Below are 18,702 nucleotides of genomic sequence, written 5' to 3'. Positions count from 1 at the left end.
ACAAAGACAAATCCATAAATATTTTTGAACTATGAGCCATCCCTCACACACCGCCTGCAAGTGAGTGACCTCAATTAGCAACTCAAGTTTAACTTCAAGCAGAAAGCCAGAGAGGGGTCAAATGAGTTCAACACACTAAAATCAAATATGACACTGAGTAGCTGGCTAAATTTACTAAGATCTAAGATCTCTCATCCAAATCAATGACATACTTTGGAAGCTGTCATTAGAGGAAATCTGCAATTCATTACAAAGTTTGTTGTTCTCACTATTATTTCTAGCAGTTATCAGACACGAAACATTCATTCATTCATCTTCTATACCGACTATCCCTTTCGGGGTTGCGGGGGGGACATATAGAGACGGACAACCATTCACGCTCACATTCACACCTAAGGACAATTATTTGAGTCATCAATTAACCTAATGAGCATGGTTTTGCTCTGTGGGAGGAAGCCGGAGTGCCCGGAGAGAACCCACGCATGCATGAAGAACATGCAAATTTCACACAGAAGTTTCAATCCCCGACCCGGGGATTGAACCGGTGAGGCACGCGCACTACCTGCTGCGCCACCATGCCGCAGACACGAAACAAACCAACAGTTTATCCAGATTATCTAAACCACTTTATCTAGAGGTCAAACTGAAAGTGAGCACAACTGAAATGTCTCTAACAATCTCTCATTTCACATACAACCCTGATTCCAAAAAAGTTGCATGAGTAAGTTTGGGCACCGCTGGTTAAAGTTTAAGTTAAAGATGAAACATTCTTGTCAACATTTTAAGTAAGGTAAGTGTATCTAGTTTGTTTGTTTGTTTGTTTGTTTGTTTGAAGGAAAAAGGAAGGATCACAATACAAAAGTTTGAGATTTGAACTCTTTTAGCAAGATCTCAGACCGTAATCCACGTGTCAAGGCTATGGCTTGTTCACAATCATAGTTAGGAAAGACCAGGCGATGAAAATGTCAAGGCTTTATAAATACTCTGACTCCTTAAACCTTGTCCCAACAATCAGCAGCCATGGGCTCCCCTAAGCAGCTACCTGGCAGGTTAGTCAAAACAGAACTTTTTGGCAACAATGACAAAAGGTATATTTGGAGAAAAAAGGGGGCAGAATTTCATGAAAAGAACACGTCTCCAACTGTTAAGCACAGGGGTGGATCAATCATGGTCTGGGCTTGAGTTGCAGTCAGTGGCAAAATGAACATTTCACTGGCAGAGGAAAGAAAGGATTCAACAATATACAAACAAATTTTGCAAGCAAACATCACCCCATCTGTAACATCACCCCATCTGTAAAAAAGCTGAAGATGAAAAGAGGTTGGCTTCTATAACATGACAATGGTCTGAAAACAAACTCAGGATCCACAATAGACTACCTAAAAGGCACAAACTGAAAGTTTTGTCGTGGCCATCACAGTCCCCACAGTCACTGTATAAACAAAAAACAAAACAAAAAAGAAACCAAACATCCAGACATTTGACTTGTAAAAATGAATATTCGACTACGAAGAAAGCAGCACTACCACAGTGGCCTGGGCTACTGCACTGAATGCACTGCATGATGGACAGGTGTCACACAACCTGAATTTCCATTATCAGATAATTACTGCTTTTAACTTGGAAAATATAGTTGAAGTCAGAAATATTTAAGTCTCTCGAGCCCTTATGTCTGGTGAAAATCATTCCCGAGTTAGATGTTAAAATACTCCAGCTCTACATGCAGTACAGTTTTTGCTGCTTCTCTGATGCCCCCTCTCTTGCTGCTCTCCCAATTCAACAAATTATGGGTTCATTTCAGCCAAACCAGTGGTGATTGATGGAACAGGGTAAGACGAATCAAGAGGGTTTTAGTGAGTTTTGTTTCTTTTGAATTTGAATGAAGTATGTTTCAAATGACAAAATTACTGTTCCTGTTACTGTAAATGGAGCTTGGTGGCCTTGTCGAGAGCAAAATAGATACTTTTTCTGGTTAAACAAAAAGGACCTTACTCTTTAACAAAAAGGTCTTTCTCCGTAGGGGTCCTTTAGGCGTAGGGGTCCCCATAATGTTGTCAGACAATTTTACTAGACGTAAAGCATGGGGCACAAACACGCAAAGGGATTACAAAGCAGCCCATTTCGTGGCTGCAGGCTGCAGCACTCTAGCTCGCTCTGAAGGGGAAACATCAAAAATTGTTGTCTCAATTAGTCACTTGGACACAAAAACATGAGAAAATACGGTTCAAGATCACAGATTATATTTGACCAGAATTTTTCTCATTTGTCTGGGACATTGAAATCTTCCAGGACAACGTGGACAGGCATAAAAAACAAACTTTGCACCCCACTGAATGAGAAGAAGAGGGATTTTAGATCTGATCTAAGGAAGGTGGAGAGGGAGCTGCAAAAAGGAGATAAGTAAAGGCAAAGAGAGCGATGACGCTGAACGAGTGCCTTTAGGCGATCAACACTAGAGAAGTCTGGAGAGGCCAGAAAACAATCTCTGGCTACACCAAAGACCTAGAATCTGGAGACCAGGAGACCAGGAATGTGCAAATGAACTGAATCTGTTTTTCAAGAGATTTGATTGTACCCCTGGCCTTCCCCCACCCACCACAGCCCTGACCTGGCGACGTTACTTCTTCACACCCTCTCCTCCTCCCCTACATCCTTAACACCAGCAGCAGGCTCCTCATATCACTTAATCCCCCCCTTCCCCCACCTCACACAGCAGGAGCCACCCAGTTGGACCCCCTACAGTTAGCAAATTGACCAGACATTGGTGTGGACTGTGAAGGCTGCAACTGCTGCCACACAGCTGGCATGAATGTCAGTTACCCTCCTACACTCATCTTAGTTTTCTTTACATTTAATTATTCATTAAGTTGACCTCATAACCTCCACATTGCACATACAGACGGAAAACACATAAAGGATGACACATAGGTTTTGTTTTCATACAACATAATCATATTTATTTTGTGTAAGTTGACAGTACATTGCTTTCTATTTGTAGCACGCACATTTAGTTATCTGAACAGAGCTGCTAAATACAGGAAGTGGCCAGTTGGACTGTACCACCTGCCTGCAGCATCGGGGGGATTAGGAAGGTTTAGTATAGGATTTTCTTTATTTCTTTAAATTATAGTAGGGTTTTTGGTGTTATTAAAATATTCCGACTGAAAGACTAGTTGTCTTGTTTTGGTTTATTTGTAGTCTAGTTGGTAATGTTTGTTTTGTTATTCCCTTTGTTTTCCAAATGGTCTGATCAGCCAGATATAGTGTGCAGTTTGTTGGGTACGTTTTTGTCTTTGTTAAGTTTCTGTTTGTCTTTGTTTTGTCAGTTCTGTCTGTTCAGTTACATTCTGATTGAGTTATAATAGCCTGACTGTTTAGTTGACCTTTTTTAGGGGCCCAGAACTTTTATGTATTGACTAATTTTTGTCCAAATAAATTTTTTGTGAAAATCCACCTGGACTCCTCATGCCTATCTGCTTGGTCCCTCACAAAGATGCAATCATCTACCTTGGTTGATTATATTTTGTAAAATTTTTTATTGTTTTTTTGTTGTTTTTCTATGTCTCCTATTAATTCTTGCTGTCTGTAACAACAAAATTTCCCCAGTGTGAAATCAATAGAGATCGTCTTATCCCACATGATTTTCAGTGACTGAAAATGAAATGTAGGTCAAGCTGAAGTGAAAAAATAATTCAGCAACACAGTACAGGACATTACTTTATGTAGGTATATACATATTTAAAGATAAAGATATGTTTATTTAAAATAAATACTGTATACCTATGCAGGTAGCAGGCCTATCTCTCTCATTGCATAAGTGAAAGAATAATCAAATGTTATTTTTGGCCAATTTTGATAGGCCTAGTAACAATCTGTAAGGCTCTCTTCCTGACAATCTGAAATGTGGACTTGTCAGATCAATGCAAACTTAAGTCGTCTGCACCTGCTAAGAAGACTGAGGTCCTTGGGAGTGTGTAGGATACTGTTAATTTTTTTTTTTTTGTGTGACTTTTTTGTCCTTGTCTACCCTCTGACATCATCAAGGAGGTGGGTGAGAGGAGGATGTTAGCCAAGCTGACATCGATCATGGACAACCCATCCCAGCCCCTGCATGAGACAGTAGGGGGCTTAAGCAGCTCCTTCAGTAGCAGACTGCTTCATCCAGTGTGTAAGAAAGAACGCTACCACAGGTCCTTCATCCCAACAGCTGTCAGACTGTTTAACACCAGCATCATGTAATGCAGCACTATGTTGATGATGTCTTTCTCAATTCTACATCATAAACCTACTTTTGATTTGCACTACTGTTATCAAGGCTAATACATGCTCTAATGCTACTTTATGTAATATGTATATATAAGTTGCATATTTTGCTCAACTGTGCAATAACACTATTTATTATCCATATTGGCAAGAGTATTTTTTTTAGAAAATGTATATATTGTGCATATACATAGACCTAGTATTTCTCGAGTGAAATAGTATTTTCTCAAGTGCAATACAATACATGCCATGTCAATAGTTAGTTTTCTCATAAGACTACTAGCAAGAGTACTTTTTTATGGCAGTAGGATTCTTTGGCTCTTACAATTTATGCTTCTGGCCAATACATACAGGCCATTCAGAGCTGTAATCAATTTGATTAATTTTAAATTTAAAATTCCTTTGAAATTTGTCACAAACAAAACAAAAACTTTCAGAAAACAAAACAACAAATAATTATTTTATTGTGATGCCATAATCAGATTTGCAATATTAATGCCTTTAACAATTACTTAAGTTCAGCTCCTTCTCCCACATTGGAGTAACACAGAAAACTGCCAAAACATTTATGACGATCACTGCCTTGAGTAATGAAGAGGACTCACCAGCCAGTGTTGGCCAAAGAAATGGAGACGGAGCTGAGAAGTAGATTGCATTTGGACTCGCTAATGATGGCCTCGCAGTTGGTTCCAGGGATGATGACCACAAACTCTCGTATACCATACCTATCACCACAAACACAGTTACATACAAGACAGAACATCAGCATTACATTTTTCTCCACTTAACTATCCTTCTGCCTATACTTAGTCATAGTTGACATTAACTTAATACAGTCTTTAATGATACACTTGATATACTAAATTCAACGAACATAGTTAGCCATGGTTTTAATGGACATAAAGGGAAAATATACCCTGATAACAGTGGTCATGTTGGCCGTTTTCTGATTGGAAGGATTATTTTGTCATTTTGCCCGCAACCAATTGTAGTTCAGTAGTGAACGATGTAGCTGTCTCACCAACTTCATGATCAAACAACAATGAAGCCTTGATAACACTGCTAGGTGCAATTACCACAACATTTTATGACGTATCCCGGTGATTGAGTTGATAAGACACAAAGAATATAACCACAATGTTTCAGGTTTAATTTCTGCCAAAGAGCTCTGTCAGATGTCATCGCTCCCTCTCTCTCCTTGCATTTCTTGTCTCTATGCAGTTGTACAACCCTGACACGAAGTTGGAATCCTGTGTAAAAGGTAAATAAAAACAGAATGCAATCTATTGCAAAAAAAATGTGTTTACCAATGATGGATTTACAGTGTTCCCGAGCCCATGTAGATATCCTTTGTACAATCATGTGTTTCACTTAGTGGAGAAACTTGCTCCATCCTTGCTTGCGAATGACGAAGCTTTTTGAGGATGTCCATTTCATATCCAATCATCATATTCTTACCAATTAACCAGTTTACCTCTCTGAGTGTCTCTATAGGGTGTTTTTGAGCATTCTACAGTTTTTGCAGCCTTTTGTTGGCCCTGTCCCAACTTCTTTGAAATGTGTTGCTGGCATCAAAATCAGAATAGGAATACAAAAATGATGTTAAACATTAAATATAGTGTCTTTGTAGATTCTGTTTTGTTTATATATTACAGTGTCTCAACTTTTTTTTGAGTCAGGTTGTACTATCAGATAAAGTAAAAGGAAGCCATAAAAAAAAACATTGCTTTTTTCTATGTCAATTTCAGTGTTGTTATTCCTGTAAGTCAATACAACAACTGTGCAGCTCCACATTTCCCATCCACATTTTCATGGCCATTTCTCTGTTGCCTCTGTTTCTGTTCCTCTGTTTTCTGTTTTTCTGGCTGTGAGACCGGAAGATGACATGTCTCTAATACACTTAAAAGTAAGCCATGCTCAAAAATAAGGTCAGGGTAGGAGTGACCTGCTGATCTGCTGCGTGTAAATGATTTTACAGCAACCAGGTTACTCCACTGAAAGTAAACACGTCTGATTTTCAGCATAGCTGATAATCTGGTTTCTCTTTCCATGAAAACAGAATGAATGACTGAACTCACCATCGAACCAGGCAGTGGGCTCGAGGAGGGAAGTCATTGTTCATGCACAGAAGATCCTGCATTGCCAAGGGGAAAGCATCTAGACACAAGATCAAGAGTTGTATCAAACATAACTGTTGGAGGGATGAATAGAGATGTCTGAGTGCATTCACATGTTACCTATTACCTACTATTGTTTATCAACAACAGTCATCACCTAACATTTACTATACTTCAAACATAGGAAAATTAGAAATAATGGGAATAGATAGATGTGTGCTACAAAAAAAAAAAATCAACAAATCAGCTAGTGAAATGTAAGTTTTAATGCAACTGAATCTAAAAAACTACTTTTTCACCAACTGAAGGTTAAGCAAAAACTGTAAATTTAATTTCACATTACACTCAGCAAACACTACTACTCATTGATGTAATTAGACACGTTTTTGACTTTTCCGATAACCCTAACAGCCTTATGTGTGTTTAAGGCACAATAGGTCTCTCTTGAGAGAGTGATGTATTCAATTTCATTTTTTCACCAATTTTAGGCTTAAGATTTATGTCTTCTCTATAGAAAGGGGACATGCTGTCTCTGAAAGTATCATGCACACAAACATGTAACACAAAGTACACAAGAATGTACAACTGTAAACACTGTTAAAATGCAACTGCTAAAACATTGGTATCACCAGGAACTCAATTCAAGTAACCTACATATTATGGCATATTCAGCCATGACTGTACCTTCCTCAAGGTTGTCCTTCCTGCTGTCCGTCTGACATTCTTGCTTCAGGAAGTAGTGAGTTATGTAGAACTTGAAGTCAGCAAAATGAATATCCTGAGTCTTCTCCACCCAGATGCCACTGGTGTATTCAGCCTGTGTATATAACAAAGTGAAAATGAAGAACCTGTTGGCAACATACTGTTCTCTGACATTATGCAGCTGAATATTTAAAGTATAATGAAAACAGGATACCTTCTCAGGGGGCAACCTTCCTGCAGAATTCCCTATCAGCTTCCAGTCATTCAGCACTTCCTCTACTCTGGATACAAACCTTTGAGTAGATAAAATGAGTTTTGCTGTCAGCAGCTGATATTAGTTGGATATACAATACTGTGGCATGCAATCATTACTGACTTTCTTTAAAAAAGGACAACACGGGACATGAGCTAATTAATGGCGCTGAAATTGTTACTTTGATTCTACTGATTTTTTTAACTTAATTTTCAATCTTTATCAACAACAATAAAATATATACATTTTCATACAATTACTTTTTTCTTTTCAGCTATACATGGCATTTGCACACACCATACTTAAATACTAAGCAAGAAACATTCACAGAAAGAGCATGAATAATTACTTCAAAATATACATGTATAAAGACAACCAACCAGAAGAAGAAGAAGAAGAAAAGATAAAATAATATTAGCAATTTAGTTTTAGTGGCCAGTGATATCCTGTTTGCTGTTGTGTGCTGGGGCAGCAGGTTGAGGGTTGCAAATGCCAACAGACGCAACAAACTGATTTGCAAGACCAGTGACATTGTGGGGGTGGAGCTGGACACTCTGGAGGCAGTGTCAGAGAGGAGGATGCTGTCCAAGTTAAGTGTCATTCTGGACAATGTTTCCCACCCATTCCATGACTTGCTGGACAAGCAATTAAGTGCAAGACTCATCCCCCCCTAAGTTGCACCGCAGAGCGCCACAGGTCATTCCTGCCTGTGGCCATCAAACTTTTTTCATAACTATAACTTCTATTTTATATTTATTTACCTCATACCCTGAGTAATATCCATACTGAGAAATGAGCTTCTTTAAATGATTCAGGTTCTGTTAAATACAATAGTACATCAGTCGCAGGGATATTTTATGCAGCAGGTAACCAATTGCCTGGTACTGGAGACAAGAGAATTAGTGATGCATGGATGCGACAGGTGGCAGTGACAGTGGCATTGTGGCTAGCGAGACCACGATGACAGTGATGGAGAAGTTTTTGAAAAGGAAAAAGGCTAACTCTGAACTGGGCCCTGGACAAAATTCAGACCCAGGTGAAGGCCCTAGTATGAGAGAAGGTCAAAAAAATAAAAAAAGCAAAGACGATGACCTCGAGCAAAGTCTCTTGCGCAAGGCAATACAGCAAAAGCTATATTTCATTTGGATTTACCAGGGATGCAACGACACCGACTCCGTTGTGCTTGGTGTGTGGTGAAAAGCTATCCAACAGTACGATGGTCCCAAGCAAGCTTAAACGCCATCTCCAAACAAAACACCCAATGCTTCAAAAACAAGAATGCAGACTATTTTGCTCGCCTGCGTGAACACACGGAGAAACACGCAACTTTTATGGGAAACACAGCAAAGGTAAATGAGAGAGCCCTTAAAGCTAGCTACCACGTTGCTGAACTTGTAGCTGAATCAAAAAAGTCCCACACTGTGGCAGAGTCATTAATACTTCCCACCTGCAAAGCCACTGTAAATGAGATGCTCAGACCTGAAGCAGTTAAAGAAATAGCCAAAGTCCCTCTCTCAGACAACACTATTTCCAGATGTCTGCAGACATCGAAAGTGTGGTTTTGGAAAAGATCCACATCAGTAAGAAATCTGCGTTGGAAGTTGATAAGTCTACTGATATTAGTGGACATGCTCAACTCTTGGCCAAAGTGTGTTTTGTGGATGGAGACACAATCAGAGAAAACTTCCTATTTTGCAAGGCATTGCCAGAAAAAACAACAGGAGAGGAAATTTTTTCAGGTCACTTCATGAAGACACGACCTGTGAAAAGTTGCATATTTGCATCTTTGTGTGAGGAAATGGGAGCGGAGCATAAAGCCTTGCTTTGCCTTGCTGGCCCGTGTGCATGAGCTGCGGGAGGAACATAAAGTCTTTCTAACAAATGAGAAGTCCGATTACGCAAAACTGCTTGCAAGTGATGAGTGGTGTGCAAGGCTGGCATACCTGGCAGATATTTTTCATCATCTGAATGAACTGAACACATGAATGCAAGGCCAAAATGAAAACTTGCTTACAAGTACAGATACAATAAATGGATTCCATTCAAAGGTGCACCTCTGGCAACAACATGTAGAAAGTGGCAACCTTGAAATGTTCCCAATCACCAAGAAAGGGCAAGATGTTAACACTGCTGCATTGTGTGAGACAACAGGTGAACATTTGAAAACTCTTGAGGAGAACATGTCATTTTATTTCTCTTCAGCCCTCACTGAATGCCTTGACTGGGTTAAGGACCCGTATAGCTCAGCATCATTTGTTGGAAAGGACATGACGTTACAGGAGCAGGAGGAACTCACTGAACTGAGACAAAATCGTGGTTTAAAGCTAAGCTTTGCTGATCTACCTCTGGACAGTTTTTGGTTGGCTACTGCCAAGGAGTTCCCCATTCTGGCAAACAAAGCTATTTTGACATTGCTCTCATGTTCCACAACACATCTGTGTGAGCTGAGCTTCTCAAGCCTGACTGCTATTAAAACTAAAAACAGAGAGAGACTGAGAGCTGTTGTGGAAGAGCTTCCTGTGTGTCTTTCTTCAATTCCCGCCAGGATATCAGCTCTGTGTTCATCCAAACAGGCCCAGGTTTCACAGAGTGAATAGAAATATGAAAGATCATGAAAGACTTTTGTCTTTGTGTTTATTTGATTCCTATTCAAGACACTTTGACAAGAATGACTTTATATTGTTAATATAGGCTACAGAGTGCCATTTTTTAACATTTTCAGTTGGTGGTGTGCCTTGTGATTTTTTCAATGAAAAAAATGTACCTTGGCTCAAAAAAGTAAAAAATATATATATATATATCCGCATAGTATCGGCCAGTAATAAAGCTAGTCTGGTTGGGATGAATGATTTGAGTGATTACCTGTCTAACTCATCTAGTTCTAGAAAAGATTCCTAAATCCCCATTCAGCAATGACATCAGCCTATGGGACTGGCATTCAGTCTTTACCCTCTTTACTTAGTACCATAGTTTTTGACTCCAGCATATACTAATATGCTTTTAATGAAAGAGGGGATAACAGATCTTTAAAGGTTTTAGAAAATTCATTAATATAACCATCTGGCCCTGGCCTTTTGTTGTTGTTAGTGTTAAGATGACCTGCTTGATCACCCATGCCTCAATTGGCTCATCAAGCTGCTTAGACTTTAATTTCAGATACTTATATATGTTTAAGAAACTCTGCAAGTTTTGCATCATCACTACAGGTGTCTGTATTATTATATAAGGATTTACAAAACTAAATATTCTACAATTTTATCTGGTTTTGTCACAAAGGTGCCATCAAAAAGGCCCAATTCTACTGATTGTTGTTTAAGCATCCTACTTATTCTAGATAGGGGAGTTTTAGAGCCAGGTTGTCAATAACTCAAATGCAGCAAGACACAGTTTAAGTCTCCTCCCAACAGCAGCAGTACAGATATACTCTCTTCTCTCTCCTATACCAATATTGTACTGAACAGTTTCCCGATGAACCCAGGGTCATCTTCATTAGGTATAGATCCAATTACAATTTGTCATTTGCCAGACGCTTGTATCCAAAGTGACGTACATATGAGATTTTCATACATCACAAACAAGGTTCTAGACGGGAGAGAACAACAAGAGTGAGTGACTTAAGGAAGAGACTTTTGTTTTTTATTTTATTTTTTTAAGAGTGTTCAGTAAAGAGTTTGGTCTTTAGCCTAAAGATCGAGAGGGACTCTGCAGAACGAATGGAGTATGGTAACTCGTTCCACCACCAGGGAACCACAGAAGAAAAACAGAAATTTGAGGGACACTTCTATACCATCAATGGAACCGTTAACCAAGACATATCTCCCCTCAGTATCTTCACGTACCAATGTTTGTATGAAAGTAATTTGTCTGTGAATAAGTACAGACACTTTAACTTTTCATGTTCCGCATCCGATAAATGAGTTTCCTGTAGAAACGCTATTTGGCAGATGGCATGTTTAAACTGGTGCAGAATTGTCTCTCTTTACAGCACGATGAAAACCCTTATCATGATAGCTTAAAATTTTCGGTGTGCTCATTGCTTACAATATGCACAAGGATCAGAGCAAAGAAAATCCAACACACATTAAAACTGTGGTGGTGTGGTGTGGTGTGGTGTGGTGTGAGTGGTGGGACCTGGTCCGTTGACAAAAAAGACAAGCCACAAAAGTGCACAGTCTGAGATTGGAATTAACTCTGCTTGGTGTGTGTCAAAATAAAGAAAACCATAAGGATTGTATGAAATGGCTGGACATGGTAATACAGCCATTTGACTTACAAATGAGAAAATAAAGAAAAACCCTAACATACTGTGGCCTCATGGGAGAGACAAATTAAATTATTACCTATTATATGGCTACATTATAGGCTAATTATATTTGAAATACCACTAATTGTAGAAAAATTACAGTGTATTAACACGACATAAAAGTGCAAGGGTCACTTATCACAATCATTAGTTTTTACTGTCTGGTCAAGGATAGGACATGCTCAGTCTCCAGAATGTAGATGGGAAGGCTCTCCTCTGGACATACTCCATGGCCTTTCTTGGGTCCAGAACCTCCCTGTCCTCATCTTTGTGTGAGATCTGGAGTCTGACATAGAAGAGCAAACTGTAGAGGACCCCTTTTTGTCCTTGCAGCACCTTTTTTTTGGTGTGAATGCACCTCTGGCTTTGGCAACACTGGAAGTGTAATTAGGGAATATGGCAGTGTAGATCAAGGGTGATTTGTCTCTCTCAGGATCTCCACGGAGAATCCCTCATTGTGTACTTTGGCAATAATCACCCATGGCTTCTCCTGGCCTCCCAGCTTCTTGGAGGTTGAAGCATAATGCGAGCAGTCAATCTTAAAGTCCAGTTCATCTGCAGAACTTCTCTAGTTACTTTAGAAACATTTCTGTGGAGCTGGAGTTCAACTGCTTGTCAAATGCTGACCATATGGAGTGTTTCCTCTAGGATTTTTTTCAGCAGCGGGGGCAGGCTATGGAGCCGTGGTAGTATAAACAAATGAGACTTGACTGCAGATTTTACTTTTACAACCTATTTATTGAATGGTCATTTGAAAATTGCTTTTAAAAAGGCTGAATGTAAAAATAAAAATAAAAATAAATAAATAAAACAATAAAATTAAATAAACAAAAATAAAAACAATAATAATAATTTCTTGATGGGGCTGTAGAATCAGTGGCAAAGTTTGCACTCAGGCTCAGAACAATTAAATTTTCTGGGTTTTTTATAAAAGAGCTCTAAGGCGCAGAGGCTGCACCATCACTTTGCTCTCCTGCTCCTCCCTGTCTAATGTTACTTGTCTTAAACGATTACATAAAACATTAACGTTAGATAATTTACACTCACATCACATCTGATTACAAGTGTGGACACAATTTTTTACCTAACCATCATCATTTATGTGTCAGTAAAAAGCTAATGATACCTGATTAGCATCATCTTCATCAGCTGTCTTTCTCTTAGAGAAATATTTGAACAAGCTCATCGGAAAATGCAGTCAGCAGTTACATCATGGTGTGTAGATATTAGCTTAATAATATCAATTAGTTTACTCACATTAGCGACACTAAGTTGGCACCAGGCCCAATTAACTTAAGCTACCGATATGTTATGTAACGTTAGCTGGCCATCAATATTTTGCGAATGTCTATTTAACTTAACTAATAAGTCTATCTTTTCTCCGGTAGGTCGCTGCCCTATTTCCCAAGATGACACTCCTCTGACTCTCTGACCTGGTGCCTGGGTGCTTGACGTAATGTCACTTTCAAGGCCGTGCTCTCATGAGTAATTAACGTCGGACTCTGCTGTGAAGGTGGAGACATGCGTGAGTGGTGTATTTGCGACAATAAAAAAAAAAAAGAAAGAAATTTGAAGGAGCAGCGGCCCGCCACTCCTAAATGAATGTAGAGGAAACAGTGATATGGATATTTCTCCACCTCATTCTCCCCTCCATGTCCTCGCCTCAGTCTCGATCTATCTGATCCTGTTCCACTATCACGCGCCATGCATATCAGTGACAACTCAGGAAAAATATTGTGGAGGCTAAATAGAAGTATTGTAAACAACCCACAATTCAAGTGCCAAAGTAGAAAGGAAATAAACATATATCCTCAAGAAAATGACAAAGAAGACGGTCATTAGGTGGAGAAAGTATTAAAAGTCATCTGCATAAATGCAACGGTACAATATTACCCCAATATTAAGGCCACAATACGACATCTATTGCGATATTTAAAAAAGAAACATTACTTGAAAAAATGCCCTTTATTAATAAATTAGTGTATACAGCATTTTTTATTCATATAAAATTAGTTTTTAACTTAAAGTGCTTCTGCTTTCCCTCTTTCATAAAATAAAAGGTCACCCGACCAAGCAGACAGCTGGCCTAGCCTACGTTCAAACCCACAGGTGAAACAAGGTTTATAGTGTGTGAAGAACACTTTGTGTGTGGTCTCTCTCTCGCCGCTACATCCATAGTTCCAGCATTGTCTGTAACGACAGCAACACCGTGAATGTTGTATTTCTTCATATCTTTATGGAGCTCCCACTACAAAAGAGCAGATTTCAAAACTTCAGCTGCGTTGAGTCCAGTGTGTAATTGGAAAAGAGGCCACATCTGTCAGAAAAAAACTTTTAATTTCCGATTCACTGTTCATAACAAGAGCTGTGACTATAATATAGCTCTGAGCAGCTCCTTAAGTTCACTCATCTGTGGTTACTGAGATGCACTCTGTTTCTTTGAGGCTCTGTGTCACTTTAGGTTTTGTCTCTTGGTACAGAGCTGCTATCACTGCGCAACGTAAGAGTGCCCAAAAATTGTATACTTTGGCTCCAGCGTGTCGTTGACCACAGAAAACGGCCTTAAGTCTTTGGCTATGTATTCACCAATGTATCTTATTTCTTCAGCTCTGGGACAATTATGGGGAAGCAGGGCTCCAACTGTTTCTTTCAGGCTGGCCTGGCTGAAGCTTTGTTGTTGTTGTTGTGATTTGATCTTTTTTGGTGCCGATGTGCCCAATGTCTTCTCATGTTTGATGTCTTTCCCGTAGTGCAGTTGACCATTGTCAACAATTTCCAGCACAGTCAGTTTTGCAGTTTAGAATTTGAGTTTAAGTTTTAGGGCCCAAAGGACAAATTTAATATTACAATTTGATATTACAATAATCTGCATGTTTTCCTCTAAAACTATATTTATATCAATGCTGCCTTAATATAAATATGAATAGCAATGCATTTGTATTTGAAATAAGTTCATGTATGGGGTTCACCCTAAAATGTGTTAGTCATGTTCCAGCTGTCAGCAATTTTGCAAGCTTGTATTTTTTTTGACTTTTTGTCACTCTGACAACAGCTCCAGATTGATTCTGAACCAGTTCTGAAGAACCAAAAGATCCAGACTAATGTCAATTATACAACAGTTAGTTCCGACAAACTAATTTGATTGGACAAGAGACATTCCATGAGTGCTGATATAGAGTACAACAGCACTGGGACTTTTTACTGACATTATCACTCCGCTGTACAGGCGTTCTAATAACCATTAATTAACATTACATCCGTTGTTAACTATCTTAGATTGTGGCAAACAATCTAAGACAGAGAAAACTGGAGGGGCGCTATGTATGAAGAGCGAGGATTGCGCTCTGCCCGGGAGCATCGCTAGAAAAATACCTAAAGAAAATTCCGCCTGATGCAAAGGCCCTGAATCTGCAGCTGAGGAGGGTAACAGTGGCGACAGACAGCTTCTGGTATACCGCCGATCCCCTGGGAGTAAACCAGCTGTTACAGATGTTACGCAGGATGTGCAAGGAGGCAGGCACACACACGTCTTACACCAACCACAGCCTGAGAGCCACTGCTATACAGAAACAGTCTGATGTGGGACTTGAGGTGAGGGAGATCACGGTAATGAGTGGGCATAGGTGAGATGCTTTATATAAACAGACACAAACTACGATGTCAATTTTGATTCATAGATAATGTGTCACAGAACATAAGATACATATCTAAAAAGAAACTTGTTTCACAGGTCTCAAAGCTCGCTAAAAAGTTACTGGAGACCATCTATGGAGAGCCAGAGACGATGGAGCTGTGACCAGCTGTGCTGTCTGACCGAGCTGTTATCTCATCAGAAACACACATCATGCCACCAAAGCATCTGCCAACAGACTCTTATTTCATTGGCTGCACAATAAATGGAAACATTCACATAAATGTAAATGATACAAAGTAGTGGTAATATGCAGACACAGAGTAGCTAGCTTGTGTGTAGGAAATATTTATGTGTTGCCTGGCAACAGCCTTGTCTCCCTTCCAGGTGTGGAACTTTTTGTGTTGCCGGAGCCAAATAAATGATTAAATAAACAAACAAATCATAATCTCTTGTCGCTTATTACTGTTAACTAATAAAATGTGCTTGTAGAACTTTTGTATAAAAGCAATATCACACTCAAGGTTGTGCTGTGCTGAATATTAGCACTGGTGTGATTCAGTCGTGGGCACGAGGCCGCAGCACTCCCGCTCGTGTCATATTGCTTAAATCAACAACATTCCAACCTGAATAACTAAATAATCCATGTACAAAGATCGGGGCTGGTTAGTGCTGCCAAGATTGTATGTTTCCTCACAATGACCTCCAGGAGGTTTGGAAGAGGAAAAGAATTAATGTGAAGCAGCAACAGCAGGAAGGCTTAGCTTTTCATTAATAACTTGACCCAGCTCCAATATGTCTAAAATCAATACGTACACAGAAAAATAACGCATAAAATAATGCCTCAAAGTCCAAACAGGACAAAGAAGTGAAACTGAACTCCAAAGCGTGATTTGGGTAGCTGCAAAAGTACCGATAACAGAACGCAGACATTCATTCATTCATCTTCTTTACCCGCGCATCCCATTTCGGGGTTGCGGGGGGCTGGAGCCTATCCCAGCTGGCAATGGGCGAGAGGCGGGGTACACCCTGAACCGGTCGCCAGCCGATCGCAGGGCTACATACACAGACACACAGACAGACAACTCACACACTCACACTACGGACAATTTAGAGACCAATTAACCTAACGAGCATGTTTTTGGAGGAAGAGAACCCACGCATGCACGGGAAGAACATGCAAACTTCACACAGAAAGGCCCTGCCCGACCCAGGGTTCGAACCAGCAACCTTCTTGCTGTGAGGCACGCGCACTACACGCGCCACCGTGCCGCCCAGAACGCAGACAAATTTAACAAAAAACAAAACAAAACAAAAAATAGATCTTTCTAGTCCTCAGCAAAGACAGGGGCGACTTTGGCTGCCGACGGTACAGCTGGGAGGAGGAAGCCGTCAAGGGTTGTCCATAGCAGGCTCTGCTACAAAAAAGGAACCCAGTAGCGCGGCTCGGTGGCGCAGCTATCTTGTTTGCGGCCCTCCAAGCTTTGAGGCTTACGTGTAAAGGTATATCATCACGGCTTAGCATGGCCCGGGTCGAATCGATCGAAATATCTCTCTCTCTCTCTCTCTCTCTCTCTCTGTGTGTGTGTGTGTGTGTGTGTGTGTGTGTGTGTGTGTGTGTGTGTGTGTGTGTGTGTGTGTGTGTGTGTGTGTGTGTCATTATGGCAAAGCGGTGTCGCACTACTAGCTTAGTAATCAGTGATGCACGCCTACCGTTCCCATTCTGACGCGGTGGTGAAATCGGTGATCTCAAACACTTCTGACTCGGGCTGGAAGAGAAAGAAAGAGGTTAAAATTGCAAAGAAATGCAGATCCGAAGCAATAACGCAGACCTCCAGCACAGTGTTACTCAGCTGGGTAAACTTACATCGCAGTCAGCTGCCATGTTGACGTGCTCTTCTTCTTCTTCGTCTGCTTCTTCTTCTTCTTCTTCGTCTTCTTCTCTGAGGTTTTACGGCAGCTGGCACGATGTTGCATTACTGCCATCTTCTGGTTTCACTCTCCATCTCTAACCATTAAGGGGAGACGCTGTAGCACCTCCTTAGAGAGGTCTGTCTTGTCCAGTCGTTCTTAGAAAACGGAAAATCCATTTCTTCCTTTGCTCATTGTCCCCAGTCTAACATATTTCAAATGTTGTCTTCCACCTGCCCTATTTTCCGTATCTGTGTCATCATAACTCATCTCTCATGTGTAAATTTCCTGTATAATATGAAAATATGCTCTACAGTCTCATGATTGCAAAGGCCTGTTGTTCCCATGATGAAAAGCGTGCTGTTAAGGTCGCTATGGCCAATTCTTAGTCTTCTTAGTATGACTAGCTCCTTCCTCTTGTGTCTCCTACTTCTTGCTATACCCACTCTGTTTTGTATTGCATGTACATAGATGTCTCCCTTTTGCTACATTGTCCCAATGGTGTTGCCACTGTTGTGTTGTTTTCCTCCACACTATGCCTGTCCCTTATAGGTTTGACATTTTAATACAGACTTCCACCATTTCTTTTCTTTTCTTTTTTTTTTGACTGCTTCTTTCATTAATTTGTCTGCTCTCTCGTTTCCCTGGACACCTGAGTGTGCTGGAACACACATGAATGTTACATTTATCACTTTTCTCACTATTCTTGAGTTGGTGCTCAACATTTGTTAGAGCAGTTCCTCATGACCTCATGACTTGCAAGGGCTGACACTGAATCACTGCAGATTAGTAAATGACTGCAGTTAACCTGCTCACTCCACTCTAATGCCATTAGGATAGCATATAGCTCAGCTGTATATATATTCAAATAATCTGGAGTTCTCTTGTTGAATCCTACTTTGTGTCGCCTGTCCTTCTCCCAACATATCTGCAGCACCCTTTGTGCATGATGGCTCTCTCCATGCCCCCTTTTATTTATCCAGTAGTTGGCCATCAGTTGTTTCCGACGTATCCCTAATGGCATCTTACCTGCGTTGACTTGGATTTCACATACTGGTTCTAACTGAGGGGTGGGCAATTAATTTTTAAAAGCAATTAATTAAGGCTGCATGAGATTATATAATTAATTATATATTTTGATTAGCTTCTGCTGGTAATCAGAAGAATAAGGATATTCTGTAAATATTTATATAATATATGAAATTGTGGTGTACGTCAAATAGGAAAATACTCCTATAGAAGTAAAACAAAAGCAATCATGACATCAGTGTTTCATTTTATTTTTAACATGTTAATCTTCACAAATACTGAAAAGGTGTTTTGCAATATGATAAAGATAAGCAATTGGTCAACCTTAGACAAAAAGCAGTATGTGCTTTTAATGTTTTTCAGTTCATTTTACTTGTTCAGTGGGAAAAATGAAGTCTGTCTTGGGCTTGAACAAGTGCATTGAAGTCTGGCTGAGTGTCTGAGAATGTCTGCATTCTCTTCAAAAGTCCAACATTTTTCCCCCATTAGTTGT

General features: G+C 39.9%; 1 protein-coding gene across 2 annotated transcripts in view; it reads right to left on the bottom strand.

Moving 5' to 3' along the window:
• Positions 1–17,196, bottom strand: part of rab3gap1 (RAB3 GTPase activating protein subunit 1) — a 65,539-nt gene extending 48,343 nt beyond the window's left edge. The window contains exons 1-6 of one of the 2 annotated variants that reach the window (XM_076759304.1): positions 17,137–17,196; positions 16,983–17,038; positions 7,297–7,375; positions 7,065–7,197; positions 6,342–6,420; positions 4,869–4,988 (exon numbers count right to left, since the gene is read on the bottom strand). In XM_076759304.1, the coding sequence (XP_076615419.1) occupies positions 4,869–4,988; positions 6,342–6,420; positions 7,065–7,197; positions 7,297–7,375; positions 16,983–17,038; positions 17,137–17,154 (485 nt within the window). In that variant the 5' untranslated portion in view covers positions 17,155–17,196. The remainder of the gene's footprint in view (positions 1–4,868; positions 4,989–6,341; positions 6,421–7,064; positions 7,198–7,296; positions 7,376–16,982; positions 17,039–17,136) is intronic. The other variant, XM_076759305.1, reaches the window with a different exon arrangement.
• Positions 17,197–18,702: the final 1,506 nt, after the last annotated feature.

This window comes from Chaetodon auriga, chromosome 20, assembly GCF_051107435.1.
Source record: "Chaetodon auriga isolate fChaAug3 chromosome 20, fChaAug3.hap1, whole genome shotgun sequence".
Taxonomy (NCBI): Eukaryota; Metazoa; Chordata; class Actinopteri; order Chaetodontiformes; family Chaetodontidae; genus Chaetodon; species Chaetodon auriga.
Note: the sequence above shows the minus strand (reverse complement) of the source record. Positions and strands in the feature narration are given on the sequence as shown.